General features: G+C 34.2%; 1 protein-coding gene across 2 annotated transcripts in view; it reads left to right on the forward strand.

Moving 5' to 3' along the window:
- Positions 1 to 17,984, forward strand: part of LOC127716465 (protein furry homolog) — a 631,222-nt gene that overhangs the window by 570,546 nt on the left and 42,692 nt on the right. For both annotated transcript variants that reach the window (XM_052222678.1, XM_052222679.1), the window contains 4 exons: positions 476 to 695; positions 3,425 to 3,515; positions 3,971 to 4,035; positions 14,978 to 15,076. In XM_052222678.1, the coding sequence (XP_052078638.1) occupies positions 476 to 695; positions 3,425 to 3,515; positions 3,971 to 4,035; positions 14,978 to 15,076 (475 nt within the window). The remainder of the gene's footprint in view (positions 1 to 475; positions 696 to 3,424; positions 3,516 to 3,970; positions 4,036 to 14,977; positions 15,077 to 17,984) is intronic.

Consider the following 17,984-nt stretch of genomic DNA (forward strand, 5'->3'; position numbering starts at 1 on the left):
CAGTCAGAATTTTGTTCATTTTCCATGTCCACCTACTTTCTATATATAATCTTTGATTCTAGGTGGATTCCTACTACATTCCTACTAGTGTCTAGGTGGAATCCTACTACTTATTTCGTACGGGCACCAATAAAAACCTTCAAAAGTATGTTTACATTATGGGACAACAATTAACACAGCACAAAAATTCACACCATACACAACTACAAAGACAATATTGTTTGTATAAATACCAAAATAGAGTTTTTACCCCAATTTCACAGTCCACTGAAACATAGAAAATGATAGTGCAAGTGGGGCATCCGTGTACTGTGGACATATTCTTGTTTAATTTGCATTTAAATGTCTAAAAGAAATGCACTACGAAATAACTGTGTTCTTGAGCCATTTATACAGTGAGCTAGAAGTCTCTAAAAGAATACCAGGTGAGAAAATGTTGACTTTCATTGTTTATATGGTTCTATTTACTTTACAGACACAGTATAGTTAGCTCAGACAGTGACATGGAACAGGTGGAGTTAAGTTCCAGTGCAACATCACCAGGGTTTTCACAGATTCACTCAAACTTCATGTACCTGACCATTCAGACAGATGAAGTTGAAGAAACATGGAAGTCACATGTTGCTAAGGTCATGTCTGAGTCTTCTGCCCTGCTAACGCTTAATACAACTCATATCTTTCCTAAACTATACAAGGTTAGTTTTATGTCAATACTCATCATACTATTACAATATAATTGTGTAAATGAATTTAGTGAAATCAGTGTAATTATTAAAGTTTTCATCGTGAAAGTCGAAAGTATGATAAGGCGTGACTTTTTGACCTTGAACTTCAAAAAATCAAAAATTATTATAAATCTACCAAATGACATCCTGCAGATGTTGATAAGACATTAGTCTGACAGCCATGAGTAATTTAGTTTTGAATGGTGTCTTAAATATTTGCATTAAGGCTTCAAACAGTCAAACTTCTTGAACTTAGTGCAAAAACTGCCAAAGTAGGCTCTTTTATGAGCTTTATCCAAAAAGATATTTTACTACAAAATATATTTATGAAGATGTTAATGTATGAAAAATATACCTTTTGGTAAACCCTAGGTTCCTATCTATGTTATGTTTAAAAAAAACTATTTTTATGATGTTTTAGTGACATCTCAAGTTACCTACAAATAAGTATCTAGATTATATTAACCTGTTAATCATTTAACAATAAAATTAACCTGATTTTGAAAGTCTTGAATGATTGATCTATTTTTATACGACCACAAAAAAATTTTGCAGTCGTATATTGGTATGACTTTGGCATCGTCGATGTCGTCCGGCGTCCTCGTCGTCCGAAGACACATTGGTTTTCGCACTCTAACTTTAGTTTAAGTGAATGGATCTCTATGAAATTTTACCATAAGGTTCAATACAACAAAAGAAGGTTGGGATTGATTTTGGGGGTTATGGTACCAACAGTTAAGAGTAAGGGGCCAAAAATAAGCATTTTTGTAACTTCCAGACAATAACTTGTGTGTTAGTGTTTGGATCTCTCTGACATTGTACCACAAGGTTCCATATCTCAAAGGGAATTACCTCAAAATTTAAGGAATTAGGGGCCAAAAAAGGGACAAAAAACAAGCATTTTTCTAGTTTCATGACAATAACTTGTGTGTAAGTGTATGGATCTTTCTGAAATTGTACTACAAGGTTCAATATCACAAAGGGAAAGCTGGAATTGAGTTTGGGGGTAATTGCCCAAAACGTTTAGGAATAAGGGGCCAAAAATAAGCATTTTTCTAGTTTCCAGACAATAACTTGTGTTCAAGTGTATGGATCTCTCTGAAATTGTACTGCAAGGTACCATACCACAAAGGGAAGGCTGGGATTGATTTTGGGGGTAATTTCCTCAAAATTTTAGGAATTAGGGGCCACAAAGGGGCAAAAAACAAGCATTTTTTCTAGTTTCAGGACAATAACTTGTAAGTGTATGGATCTTTATGAAATTGTACTACAAGGTTCCATATCACAAAGGGAAAGCTTGGTTTGAGTTTGGGGGTAATTGCCTTAAACGTTTAGGAATTTGGGGCCAAAAAGGGGCCAAAAAACAAGTATTTTTCTAGTTTCCAGACAATAACTTGTGTTCAAGTGTATGGATCTCTCTGAAATTGTACTGCAAGGTACCATACCACAAAGGGAAGGCTGGGATTGAGTTTGGGGGTGATGAATCATAAGGGGGTTCAAAAAATTGGGGGGGGGGTTCCTTTTTTTTTCTTTAAAATTTTCCATTTTATATTGGCTATTTCTGATTTATATATAAAAGCAAATAATGATGATATGGTTTGAATCGGTAAATTTAAATTTTTTAAGTTCTTAGACCACATTCATTCTGTGTCAGAAACCTATGCTGTGTTAAATATTTAATCACAATCCAAATTCAGTGCTGTATCAAGCTTGAATGTTGTGTCCATACTTGCCCCAACTGTTCAGGGTTCAACCTCTGCGGTCGTATCAAGCTGCGCCCAGCGGAGCATTTTATTGAGTTTGCCTTGGAGTTTGGTATTTTTGTTACATTTTTTACGCGGAGGGGGCATTAAGTTTTACCCTTGTCTGTACGTACATCCGTACGTCCCGAAATTGGTTTCTGTTCTGTAACATTAGTTTGCCTGAACTAAATGTTATGAAACTTATACACAAGGCTTATTACCTCTAAACACAGATCAAGTTTGAATTTGGGTGGCGTCACTTTTACAGTTCTAGAGTTATGCCCCTTTACAAATGGAAAAGTTGCTGAATTTTTTGTTTCCGTTCTCTAAAGTTTGCCTCATGCAAATATTATGAAACTTATACACAAAGCTTATTACCACAAAACACAGATCAAGTTTGAATTTGGGTGACGTCACTTTTACCTTTCTAGAGTTATGCCCCTTTACGATGGAAAAATTGCTGAATTTTTCATTTCTGTTCTCTAACTTAAGTTTGCCTCGACTAAATGTTATGAAACTTATACACAATGATTATTACCGTTCTTGAGTTATGTATCTAAATAACGTTATATGAAAGCACGGGCATCATCTGTGTCCCATGGATACATTCCCCATTTATTTTAGAATAGGACACAGATCTGAGGAAAGGACATAGATCTGAGGCTTACATATAATATAAATAATGTAAGAATATTTCTTATCTATAATAATGTAAGAATATTTCTATTCAACCTTCAGAGAAATTAATTATTTAATGAATTGTGTAGTGATTTTTCCTGCTCAAAGGCCTCTGAGAGATATACATCTGCTTTATTATTGATAGCCAATCATGACAGTCATGACTTTCTAATTGATTTGGTAAAATGGTCTTTATAATATAACAACTGATCCTTATATTTGGACACCTTGTCAAAAGGAGTCAGTAATCAGTTACATTCATGTCTTTCTTTATTTTAGGAACTAAGACGTCGTTTGGATACCATGACAAAGGAAGCTTGTTATTATATTGCCAAGACAGATTCTTTAAAACACATAGCGACACAGTTAAATATCCTTTTGTCAATATAACAGGAAGGTGAAAAATATGATCATTAGACTTTCAAGCTTTGGAGTTTGTATATCAAAATATGAATTAATTAGATACCATGCTTTAATATTTAGCATTTTAGGTTTCTTAGATACTATGAGCAATAGGTCAACTATTTTTGATGTATGGAATGATTGTAAGGTGTAGAGTCCTTTTGGTAGAGTTCATCTGACCTTGACCTCATGGTTCATTGATTAGAATTGGTTAATGGAGAAAATTCATTCAGGTGGAAGGATACCTGACTAATTTAATATTGAACTATTAATAGTAAATTTAAGTCAGTTAGGTGTGGGCATTTGTTTCAGGTTGGAGAATTCATTTTGACTTTGTTCCTTTGCTTTTATTTTTGTTAATAAATAAATACACAATATCCCTTCATTCCATTAAGAATTGTATATGATCCTTAACTTCCAAACGACAGGTATTAGATATGACGTTTCTCCACATGGAATGTCCATTCTTCTTCTGTGACAGTGAAACAGTAAGTTTACAACTTTGGAGGCCTTTATTTCTTTTAAACTAGAAAACTTTTAAAAATTGCTCTAATTTATTATGAAATTAAGCATCAATTTTACAAGATTGTCAGCCACATCTTTTTTGTTTATGTACAAACACTTGATTTCTTAATGTGATAAATATTCATCTGTATGAGTAATGGGATATGGGGTATTTTTCAATGAGATGCAACCAAACAACACAATGTTACCAGACATCTGGTAGTCAACTGAAGTCAACTGAAGTTTTCGACAACAACCAATATTCACTGGTGTAGGAGCCAGGGGGATCAAAGGGTACAAGTATAATTACACCCCCCCCCCCCCTTTTTTATTGCCACAGAATTATTTTTTTTTTTGCTTATCACTTTCAAAACAAAGGACAAAACAGATACAATTAAGTCTGCCTCATATCTTGACTTACATCTAGAAATTGACAATTAAGTTCGGTTGAAAACAAAACTTTATGACAAAAGAGATGATTTATGCTTCCTAATTTTGATCTCTCCATTTCTATGCTCCTGCATAAGGAGAATATATCTCCCAGTTGCTACTATATTCCAGAGCTTGCATTTCCTATCATGATTTCCTTGATAGAGGGTTGCTACTTACAAGGAAGCTATTAAACCAAAAGTTCCAAAAGGTATCCCTTCGAAAATTTAACACACACCATCATTTGTTTGACCATTATGGAATAAACGACAGATATGTTCCACCTGTTGTAACCACAATCACGTTTTCTTTTCCTGGAATGTGACCTACCGAATTAAACTTATCACCTTTTTTGTACTTACATGAGCAACACGGCGGGTGCCTCATGTGGAGCAGGGTCTGCTTACTCTTCTGGAGTACCTGAGATCACCCCCTGTTTTCGATGGGGTTAGTGTTGCTCAGTCTTTAGTTTTCAATGTTGTGTTTAGTGTACTTTTGTTTGTCTGTTGGTTTTTGTCGAGCCTGCGACTTTTTTCGCAGAAAGCTCAACATAGGGATAGTGATCCGGCGGCGGAGGCGTTAGCTAAATTCTTAAAAGCTTTATATTTTAGAAGCTAGAAGACCTGGATGCTTTATACTTTGTATATATATGCCTTATGTTACGAAGTTTCCGTCTGTCATATGTTCATTGTCCTGGACCTCATTTTCATAGTTCAGTGACTACCGGTACTTGAAAAAAAAGTCAACATTTTTGTTGAGCCTGCGACTTTTGTCGCAGAAAGCTCGACATAGGGATAGTGATCCGGCGGCGGCGGCGTTAGCTTACTTCTTAAAAGCTTTATATTTTAGAAGGTGGAAGACCTGGATGCTTCATACTTTGTATATGGATGCCTCATGTTACGAAGTTTCCCTCAGTCACATGTCCAATGTCCTTGACCTCATTTTCATGGTTCAGTGACTACTTGAAAAAAAAATTCTCTCTTATTATAAGTAGTAGGATAACTATATTTGGTATGTGCGTACCTTGCAAGGTCCTCATGCCCGTCAGACAGTATTCACTTGACCTCGACCTCATTTCATGGATCAGTGAACAAGGTTAAGTTTTGGTGGTCAAGTCCATATCTCAGATACTATAAGCAATAGGTCAAGTATATTCGGTGTATGGAAGGACTGTAAGGTGTACATGTCCAACTGGCAGGTGTCATCTGACCTTGACCTCATTTTCATGGTTCAGTGGTTATAGTTAAGTTTTTGTGTTTTGGTGTGTTTTTATACGACCGCAAAAAAATTTTTGTGGTCGTATATTGGTATGACGTTGGCGTCGTCGTCGTCATCGTCGTCCGGCGTCGTTCGAAGACACATTGGTTTTCGCACTTTAACTTTAGTTTAAGTGAATGGATCTCTATGAAATTTTACCACAAGGTTCAATACCACAAAAGGAAGGTTGGGATTGATTTTGGGGGTTATGGTACCAACAGTAAAGGAATTAGGGGCCAAAAAGGGGCCAAAAATAAGCATTTTTGTAACTTCCAGACTTAACTTGTGTGTTAGTGTATGGATCTCTCTGACATTGTACCACAAGGTTCCATATCACAAAAGGAATGCTGGGATTGATTTTGGGGGTAATTGCCTCAAAATTTTAGGAATTAGGGGCCAAAAAAGGGGCAAAAAACAACCATTTTTCTAGTTTCATGACAATAACTTGTGTGTAAGTGTATGGATCTTTCTGAAATTGTGCTACAAGATTCCATATCACAAAGGGAAAGCTGGAATTGAGTTTGGGGGTAATTGCCGAAACGTTTAGGAATTGGGGGCCAAAAAGGGGCCAAAAATAAGCATTTTTCTAGTTTCCAGACAATGACTTGTGTTCAAGTGTATGGATCTCTCTGAAATTGTACTGCAAGGTACCATACCACAAAGGGAAGGCTGGGATTGATGATGGGGGTAATTGCCTCAATATTTTAGAAATTAGGGGTCAAAAAGGGGCAAAAAACAAGCATTTTTCTAGTTTCAGGACAATAACTTGTGTGTAAGTGTATGGATCTTTCTGAAATTGTACTACAAGGTTCCATATCTCAAAGGGAAAGCTGGGTTTGAGTTTGGGGGTAATTGCCTTAAACGTTTAGGAATTTGGGGCCAAAATGGGGCCAAAAAACACATTTTTCTAGTTTCCAGACAATAACTTGTGTTCAAGTGTATGGATCTCTCTGAAATTGTACTGCAAGGTACCATACCACAAAGGGAAGGCTGGGATTGAGTTTGGGGGTGATGAATCATAAGGGGGTTCAAAAAATTTTGGGGGGGGATTTTTTTTTTTTTCATTTTTTTTTTCTTTTAAAATTTTCCATTTTAAGTTGGTTATTTCTGATTTATATTTAAAAGCAAATAATAATGATATGGTAGGAGATACACACCAAACAGGAAGTGTAAATTATTATATAATAAGTATTGTGCAATAGCAAGAAATTTTCAATTGCACAGTATTGCACAATAACAAGAAATCTTCAATTGCACAGTATTGCACAATAGCAAGAAATCTTCAATTGCACAGTATTGCGCAATAGCAAGAAATATCCAATAGCACTATATTGCGCAATAGCAAGAAATTGTCAATTGTACAGTATTGCGCAATAGCAAGAAATATTTAATTGCACAGTATTGTGCAAAAGAAGATACTTCGTATAAATTGCTTATTTCTTGACCAATTTCAATGGGGTTTTATTCTTGAATTCTTGGGGTTCTTTAATATGCTGAATCTAACCGTGTATTTAGTTTTTGGATTTTGGGCCCCGTTTTTAAATTGGTCCACATTGAGGTCCAAAGGGTCCAAAATTAAACTTTGTTTGATTTCATCAAAAATTGAATTATTGGGGTTCTTTGATATGCTGAATCTAACCGTGTATTTAGATTCTTAATTTTTGGTTCCGTTTTCAAATTGGTCTACATTAAGGTCCAAAGGGTCCAAAATTAAACTTAGTTTGATTTTAACAAAAATTGAATTCTTAGGGTTCTTTGATATGCTGAATCTAAACATGTATTTAGATTTTTGATTATGGGTCCAGTTTTCAAGTTGGTCCAAATGGGGGTCCAAAATTAAACTTTGTTTGATTTCAACAAAAATTGAATATATGGGGTTCTTTGATATGCTGAATCTAACCATGTATTTAGATTTTTGATTTTTGGGCCCCGTTATCAACTTTGTCCACATTGAGGTCAAAAGGGTCCAAAATTAAACTTTGTTTGATTTCATCAAAAATTGAATTCTTGGGGTTCTTTGATATGCTGAATCTAACCATGTATTTAGATTTTGGATATTGGACCATAATAGGTGAATGTCCAATTTAAAATTTTTAAGTTCTTAGACCACATTCATTCTGTGTTAGAAACCTATGCTGTGTCAAATATTTAATCACAATCCGAATGCAAAGCTGTATCAAGCTTGAATGTTGTGTCCATACTTGCCCAACTGTTCAGGGTTCAACCTCTGTGGTCGTATCAAGCTGCGCCCTGCGGAGCATTTTATTCTTATACTGTATGCAATAGGTCTACTATATTTGGTGAATGGAATGATTGTAAGGTGTACATGTCTAGCTGGCAGGTGTCATTTGACCTTGACCTCATTTTCATGGTTCAGTGGTCAAAGTTAAGATTTTGAGTTTTGGTCCTTTTTTCTAATACTCTATGCAATAGGTCAACTATATTTGGTGTATGGAAATATTTTATGATCTATATGTCAGTCGCACAGGTTTTACTTGACCTTGACCTCATTTTCACAGTTCATTGCTCAGTGTTAAGTTTTTGTGTTTTGGTCTGTTTTTCTTAAACTATAAGCAATAGGGCAACTATATTTGTTGTATGGAAGAATTGTTAGCTGTACATGCCTGCCTGGCATGGTTCATCTGACCTTGACCTCTTTTTCATGGTTCATTGGTCAATGTTTAGTTTTCTTGGTTAATGTTAAGTTTATGTGACAGTTGTAATAAAGCTTTATATTTAGGACTATCAACATAATATCAATGATTAATAAAGAAGGCGAGACATTTCAGCGTGTGCACTCTTGTTTGTAATGTTAATTTCTTTCTTATTATGAGTAATAGGGTAACTATATTTAGTATGTGCGTACCTTGCAAGGTCCTCATGCCCGTCAGACAATTTTCATTTGACCTCGACCTCATTTCATGGACCAGTGAACTAGGTTAAGTTTTGGTGGTCAAGTCCATATATCAGATACTATAAGCAGTAGGTCTAGTATATTTGGTATATGGAATACTTGTAAGGTGTACATGTCCAACTGGTAGGTGTCATCTGACCTTGACCTCATTTTCATGGTTCAGTGGTCAAAGTTAAGTTTTTGAGTTTTGGTCTTTTTTCCTAATACTATATGCAATAGGTCAACTATATTTGGTGTATGGAAATATTTTATAATGTACATGTCAGTCTCGCAGGTTTTATTTGTCCTTGACCTCATTTTCACGGTTCATTTCTCAGTGTTAAGTTTTTATACGACCGCAAAAATTAAAATTTTTTTGGTGGTATATTGGTATGACGTTGGTGTCGTCGTCGTCGTCCGAAGACACATTGGTTTTCGCACTCTAACTTTAGTTTAAGTGAATGGATCTCCATGAAATTTTACCATAAGGTTCAATACCACAAAAGGAAGGTTGGGATTGATTTTGGGGGTTATGGTACCAACAGTTCAGGAATTAGGGGCCAAAAAGGGGCCAATAATAAGCATTTTTGTAACTTCCAGACATAACTTGTGTGTTAGTGTGTGGATCTCTCTGACATTGTACCACAAGGTTCCATATCACAAAGGGAATGCTGGGATTGATTTTGTGGGTAATTGCCTCAAAATTTAGGAATTAGGGACCAAAAAAGGGGTAAAAAACAAGCATTTTTCTAGTTTCATGATAATAACTTGTGTGTAAGTGTATGGATCTTTCTGAAATTGAACTACAAGGTTTCATATCACAAAGGGAAAGCTGGAATTGAGTTTGGGGGTAATTGCCCAAAATGTTTAGGAATAAGGGGCCAAAAAGGGGCCAAAAAACACATTTTTCTAGTTTCCAGACAATAACTTGTGTTCAAGTGTATGGATCTCTCTGAAATTGTACTGCAAGGTACCATACCACAAAGGGAAGGCTGGGATTGATTTTGGGGGTAATTGCCTCAAAATTTTAGGAATTAGGGGCCAAAAAGGGTAAAAAACAAGCATTTTTCTAGTTTCAGGACAATAATTGTGTGTATGTGTATGGATCTTTATGAAATTGTACTACAAGGTTCCATATCACAAAGGGAAAGTTGGGTTTGAGTTTGGGGGTAATTGCCCTAAACGTTTGGGAATTTGGGGCCAAAAAGGGGCCTAAAAACAAGCATTTTTCTAGTTTCCAGACAATAACTTGTGTTCAAATGTATGGATCTCTCTGAAATTGTACTGCAAGGTACCATACCACAAAGGGAAGGCTGGGATTGAGTTTGGGGGTGATGAATCATAAGGGTGTTCAAAAAATTTAGGGGAAGGATTTTTTTTTTCTTTAAAATTTTCCATTTTAAATTGGTTATTTCTGATTTATATATAAAAGCAAATAATAATGATATGGTTTGAATAGGTAAATTAAAAAAATTTAAGTTCTTAGACCACATTCATTCTGTGTCAGAAACCTAAGCTGTGTCAAATATTTAATCACAATCCAAATTCAGTGCTGTATCAAGCTTGAATGTTGTGTCCATACTTGCCCCAACTGTTCAGGGTTCGACCTCTGCGGTCGTATCAAACTGCGCACAGCGGAGCATTTTATTGTGTTTTGGTATGTTTTTCTTCAACTATAAGCAAAAGATCAACTATATTTGTTGTATGGAAGGATTGTAAGGTGTATATGTCTGTCTGGCAGGTATCATCTGACCTTGACCTCATTTTCATGGTTCATTGGTCAATGTTAAGTTTTCATGGTTAAGTTTGTTTCTTATATACTATAAGCAATTAAGGTCAACTATATTTAATGGATAAATTGATTGTAAGGTTTACATGTCTGTCTGGCATGGTTCATCTGACCTTGACCTCATTTTCATGGTTCATTGGTCAATGTTAAGTTTTCTTGGTTAAGACTGTTTCTTAGAAACTATAAGCAATAGGTCAACTATGTTTGGTTTATTGAATGATTGTAAGGTGAACATGTATTTCTCGTTTGGTTTATCTGACCTTGACCTCATTTTCTTGGATCATGTTAAGTTTATGTGTTACTTGTAGTAAAGCTTTATATTTAGGACTTTCAACATAAAATCAATGGTTAGTAAAGAAGGGGAGACATTTCAGCGTGTGCACTCTTGTTTTCTTTTTTAGCCATGGCATTGTCAGTTATTTTTCGACTTTTCTTTTTTAGCCATGGCAATGTCAGTTATTTTTTCGACTTGTGAGCTTGAATGTCCCTATGGTATCTTTTGCCTCTCTTTTTCAAATGTCCAAGTGATATTCACACCACGAATTGCATGGATAATTTAAGACAATCTGGGTGCTGTGTGCAGAATGTTTTCCCTCCTCTGTGCCCCTTGTAAAGGTAAATCATATGGAAAATCAACATTGAAAGTACTCTCATGCCTAAATGAGTAGAGCCACTGAGTAACCCAAATAAAGGCCCTGTAAAGGTGTTTTTTTTTAGTAGATAATGTGTATGTGTTGCAAAATTTGTACTTTTTATACGCCCGTTTACTGGACATATTATGGTATACCTTTGTCTGTCTGTCCGTCCGTCTGTCTGTCCATCCGTCCGTCTATCCGTCCGTCTGTCTGTCCGTCAACAACATGTCGGACATTAACTCGAAAATGCTTTAACCAATTTGCATGAAACTTTGGTGAATTGTTTATATATATATTGACGTGAGCTCCCTTTCATTTTTTATAAATTTCAGATTTGACGTTTCTGAATTTTGGGGTTTTATTCGTAACAAAAAGGGGGATTTTCCAGTTTTCGGAAAATAACTCAAAAACAAACTTTGGTGAATTGTTTATATATATTGACATGAGCTCCCTTTTGATTTTTATAAATTTTAGATTTTATGTTTTTGAGTTATGGGGTTTTATTCTTTACAAAAAGGGGGATTTTCCTGTTTTCTGAAAATAACTCAAAAACAAACTTTGGTGAATTGTTTATATATATTGACATGAGCTCCATTTTGATTTTTATAAATTTTAGATTTTATGTTTTTGAGTTATGGGGTTTTATTCTTTACAAAAAGGGGGATTTTCCTGTTTTCGGACAATAACTCAAAAATGCTTTGAGCAGTTTTCCTTAAACTTTGTTGAATTGTTTTTATCTATTGACTTAGCTCCCTTTCAATTTTTATAAATTTCAGATTTTAGGTTTATTATTTATGGGGTTTTATTCATTAAAAAGGGGGGATTTTCCAGTTTTCGGACAATAACACAAAAATGCTTTCAGAAGTTTTCATGAAACTTTGGTAAATTGTTTATATCTATTGACATAAGGTCATTTTCAATTTTTATTAATTTCAGATTTTACGTTTACTAGTTACAGGGTTTCATTCATAAAGAAAGGGGGTTTTCCAGTTTTCGGACAATATCCTTAAAGTGCTTTGAGTAGTTTTCATTAAACTGTGGTGACTGATTTATATCTATTAAGATAGCATCCCTTTAGTTTTTTATAAATTTAGGATATGACATTGAGAAGTTGTTGAACTTTATTCTTTGAAAACGTGACAGGCAAATCATGCGCTCATGGCGCAGCTGTTTATTTAAAGCATAATAAGTAAAATTGTATATCTGCTTCATATTTATAAATATGTTAGAGCCTAGAATAGAAATAGATTTCATTTTAGTCCGTTTTTCTAGAAATTTGTCACCTTTTTCAACCATTTTCCATGATTCATATGTAGCGCCACTTCTCGCCCATTGAAATTTTGAAAAGTAAAGAATATGATATTTAAAGAATATTTCAGCAAAAATATTTGTGGGCGAGGGTGACCCAACTGTTTATTTTTTTCGAAAACTGTCATAAATTTTTCCAAATTGTGCAAAAAAAATCAGGTTTTATCAAAATACACCTACATTTATGACGTTACAAATACCTCACTATGATGCAACTGGTGAAATCTTTTTTAACTGAAACAATTGGACATTTTGATATACTGTGGATTCATTAATCGTGGGTACCAATTTTCGTGGTTTGAGGAAAACATGCATATTCGTGGATATATAATTTCGTGGTTTTGGCAAAGTCTGCATTCGTTCCTTTAGAAAATTTGTAATTCGTTGAATATTTAAATTCGTGGTTCTTTTGTACCCACGAAATCCACGAAAATTGGTATCCAACGAATATTAATGAATCCACAGTATATGTTTTCACCAAATTTTCACAACATTAACATTTTAAAATTTTGCATATTTGTAGGGCAAAAATTATGAATTAGAGAACCAAGTCCTTTTTTATCAGAGTTTGATTAAATGTATGTTAAAAGGTTTACACCAGCGTCACCTAAGACAACTTTGAAAAATTAGCAAGGATAGACTATTTTTACTGGAATTAGACCCCTTAGAAATAAAATTGATTTGTCAATTTCAGTTTTGATGGTAGGGGAGCATTTTTAATATTTTAGATTTTATATGGGAGCATATCTTTATACATTCCTCATTTCTTCTCAATCGGAGTAAAAACATGGCCGTCAGAGACAATTTTTGGATTCTGATGGATCGAAATTTCAGATTTCTTATCGTCTGAATGCCTAATCTTTCTAGGAATGATGACTGGAAGGCCTTCTTAATAAAATCCTCATTTTGTGCTGATCAGGTGGCATCCACAATGGCTAAAAGGGCTCATACAATGTAGGTTTCCTTTGAAGCCTTTGGGAAATAATTTTTTTATCATCTTTTCTTAAACCAGAAGGCAAATATTAACTAAATTTTGCAGGGTTAATGTATTGAAGGGTGTATATAAAAATCCTCACTTTGTCCAATCGATTTAAAAACATGGCAACCAGAGACAATTCTTGATTCTGATTGGTCGAAATTTCAAATAACTTTTCCTCTGACAATACGATGCCAAATTTCTCAAACTTTATAGGATAGGTGATTGGGATACCCTCTACTAAACATCATCATTTCATGCTAATTATACGACATACCTGGTGGATACAGTGGCACATAAGTTTCAAGCAAAACTATGGGAAATCACATTTTCATCATTCCCTTTGAAACAGATGAAAGTAACCAAACTTTGCAGGAATAATGTATGGAAGAGTATCTATTAAAAAAACTTATTTCATTCCTATCAGATGAAAAACATGGCTTCCTGTTCCAGAGGCAATTCTTGATTCTGGTTGGTCCTATTTCAAATTTCTTCTCCTCTGAAACTTCAATGTAAAATCTTGTTAAACTTCATCAGAATGATAAAAGAGTAATTCATTAAAAAAAGTCATATTTTTGTGCTGATTAGATAGCACACCAGGTGGCTACTGTGACAAATTAGGCTGTTCTCCAGGTGAGCGATTCAGGCTCCTTAGGACCTCTAATTTATCGAGCATGTGTATAATTAGTCAACAATAGCTCATAGTACATCTAGTTTGTATATATTACATATTATAGAAAACAAATGATATGGGGTATCTATCCATGACACAAAATCAGTACATGCACAGCAAAAAAAAAAAACACACAAAAAGCAAAGGAACAGTGCTTTTATTGCTGTTTTTCCTCTCAAAGTCACAGAGAGGCCTTCAACATGGAGCAAATAAACTCTCACCTCACTACAAGTTTAAGACGGCCCCTAGCACCAGCTTGATCAGAATTCTTTGCAAAATTAACTCAGATAGACTTTGTAAGATGTAACACCACCAAACGAGCCTGGTCAAAAAGAACATACTAGAAAGTAGTACATATTTAAAGCAAAATAGTTCCTACACATAGGTATAAATATCAAACTATGTAGAATATATTTTGGTTATTTAGATATCAAATGAAAGGTGAAGGACTGGTGATCCTTGTAGAACACAGTTTGACTGATAATTTTGAATAATACAAAAATGTATGAATGAATTCCAAAATTAAGGGCATATATTTTCTGTTTCTCTGATATGAAGTACCAAGTTTGGAGTATACAAAGTTTCAGTAACCAGTACGGTCTGATGTATAAATAACGGTATATTGATCCCGACCCCCATAAAAGGTTTAGAAGTGAAAATTTTAACATGGATAGGTATGAGGGCCAAGAATAGGTGGTGTGCATCTTATTAAAATTTTAGGACACAAACTGGCTTAAAATTGAGAGAATGATGAGGCACACATAAGAGAAGTTATCTCAAGAATAAATACACCATAACTTTTAAAATACAGAAGAGCATTATGTATGTATACATGTTATTTGAAAGATTTCTAAATTCATTAAAAGGATGAATAGAAAAAGTGATACCTATATTTGTACTTTTTGGACTCACTCAATCCCATTGTTACCAATTGATATTTATGATAGTGTTGTTTTTTTTCCACAGTTGACAGGAAGCAGAGTATTAGAGAAACATAAATTTAATCTGCTCGAAATACAGGAATGCATAGATACATATTGTCTCAGGAAAGACCAAGCAGAACAGGTATACAATTATCTGAGGTTGTTCCTAATTTGTAAGGATTTTGATTTTTTTTTTCAAACATCCACAAATGTCAGGATGTTGAACTTTGTCATTTTAGGGTGAAATTATGTATCCTGGGTACATGGTTTATCTTGCTCACTCCTATAGTTTTTGCATCACCTGGGACTGAGTTCGAGACATAGTGATTACTATCCGCAATGACGGCAACTGCATAAACTATTTGTATAAAGCTTTATATTTCAGAAGTTAGAAGACCTGGACGCTTCATATCTTGTATGCAGATGCCTTATGTTTAAAAGTTTCAGTCTGTCATATGTCCATTGTCCTTGACCTCATTTTTCATTGTTCAGCGACTGCTTGAAAAAAAATTACAGTTTTTATGCCCCTGCCGTAGCAAGGGGGCATTAAGTTTTACCCTTGTCCATCCGTACGTCCCAAAGTTGGTTTCCGTTCTCTAACTTTAGTTTGCCTCCACCAAATGTTATGAAACTTATACACAATGCTTATTACCACAAAACACAGATCAAGTTTGAATATTGGTGTCGTCACTTAAACCGTTCATGAGTTATGCTCCTTTACAAATGGAAAAATTGCTGAATTTTTCGTTTACATTCTCTAACTTTAGTTTGCCTCAACCAAATTTAATGAAACTTATACACAATGCTTATAACCACAAAATACAGATCAAGTTTGAATTTTGGTGGTGTCACTTCAACTGTTCATGAGTTATGCCCGTTTACAAATGAATAAATTGCTGAATTTTTCGTTTCTGTTCTCCAACTTAAGTTTACCTCTACCAAATGTTATGAAACTTATACACAATACTTATTACCACAAAACTCAGATCAAATACAAATTTGAGAAGCATCACTTTTACCGTTCTTCAGTTATGTCCCTTTATAACTTTATATGATATGCAAGTGAGTCCCATGGAAACATTCCCCATTTATTTTGTCATGTGAATTTCTATACTCACTTATTATGAGTAATAGAATAACTATATTTGTTGTATGGATTCCTTGCAAGGTCTGCATATCAGTCATACAGGATTCACCTGACCTCCTCATTTCATGAATCTGTGATCAAGGTGAAGTTTTCACTGTCAAGTCCCTATCTCAGATACTGTAAGCAATAGGTCAACTATATTTGGTATATGGAATGATTGCAAGGTCTACATCTCTGTCTGGTAGGTTTTATCTAACCTTGACCTCATTTTCATGGTTCATTGGTCAATGTTATGTTTTTTTAATGGTTTTGTCTGTAACATGGCATAAACTGTCCGCTGATTACTTATAGGGGTTATTGCCCTGCAATGATTTTTTTTAACCCATGTTTTTGGCATATTATGCAAAAACTATATTAGATAAAAGAAAAACTACATAAATGATAGGTAAGACAGGATCTACAAATACCTCAGCTGGAATTTATCAGTCGACTCCTTTTAGGAGTTATTGCCCATAAATGAAGATTGTTATCTTTTTTATATGTTGTTCAAAAACTATTGAAGATAAAGTGAAACTGTAAACAGCAAACATTATCAGCAATACAAGATCGATTAATAAGAGATCTTAGTCACAAATTATATTTTAGTCTTCAATGTTGAAAATGCACAGAGATCCAGGCTAGATGAGCAACACTGGCCCTTCAGATATCATAGCTATTTCAACTACTTTATATAGTAATCATCTTTTTACAAGTATTTGGTAGAAATAAAACATGTTAGAACAGATATTTTAGCCATGGTATTTTGAACCCTCTACCATGGAAAATTGAATCTTCCCATCTATAGACCTCAGATTTTCAAATTGTCATAGCTAATCAAACTACTTTATATAATTATAATGAATTTAATAAGTATTTTGTAGAAATAAAAATATTTTTACTTCATCATTATATTTTGAACAGGGGGTTCAATTTTCCATGGTAGGGGACCATGGAAAATTGATTTTCAAATTGTCATCTATCGTCGTTCGTTGTCTGTTGTCCATTGACTTTTTCAAAGATCAACTCCCCTGAAACTACTGAGCCAAAGGAGTAAGCCAGGTAAGACCCTTTTTTGGCCCCAAAATATAGCATTTTTACAAATTGTTTAAAATGTAAACTTTTATCTATTTATTGGAAAGTAGAATATGGGCTGTTTTTTGACAATACAATGCACATGCATCAGGTACCAGCATCATTTATTCATTTAAAATTACTGAAATCTTCACAATTTTAGCATTTGTCCTAATTTTTAGACGATTTTTGTCGAGCTTTCGACTTTTGTCAAAAAAGCGAGACATAGCGACTCGTCGTCGTTGTTGTCGTCGTCGGCGGCGTCCACAAATATTCACTCTGTGGTTAAAGTTTTTGAAATTTTAATAACTTTCTTAAACTATCCTGGATTTCTACCAAACTTGGACAGAAGCTTGTTTATGATCATGAGATAATATTCAAAAGTAAATTTTGTAAAAAAAAAATTCCATTTTTTCCGTATTTTACTTATAAATTGACTTAGTTTTTCTGCCAGGAAACATTACATTCACTCTGTGGTTAAAGTTTTAGAAATTTTAATAACTTTCTTAAACTATCCTGGATTTTTACCAAACTTGGAAAGAAGCTTGTTTATGATCATAAGATAGTATCTGGAAGTAAATTTTTGAAAAAAAAAATTCCATTTTTTCTGTATTTTACTTATAAATGGACTCAGTTTTTCTGCCAGTTAACATTTCATTCACTAGGCTGTGGTTAAAGTTTTTAAAATTTTAACAACTTTCTTAAACTATCCTGGATTTGTACCAAACTTGGACAGAAGCTTGTTTATGATTAAAAGCTAGTATCTAGAAGGAAATTTTGTTAAAATTTTGTTCCATTTTTTCCGTATTTTACTTATAAATGGACTTAGTTTTTCTTCCAGTTAACATTACAT

This window comes from Mytilus californianus, unplaced genomic scaffold, assembly GCF_021869535.1.
Source record: "Mytilus californianus isolate M0D057914Y unplaced genomic scaffold, xbMytCali1.0.p SCAF_9, whole genome shotgun sequence".
Classification (NCBI taxonomy): Eukaryota; Metazoa; Mollusca; class Bivalvia; order Mytilida; family Mytilidae; genus Mytilus; species Mytilus californianus.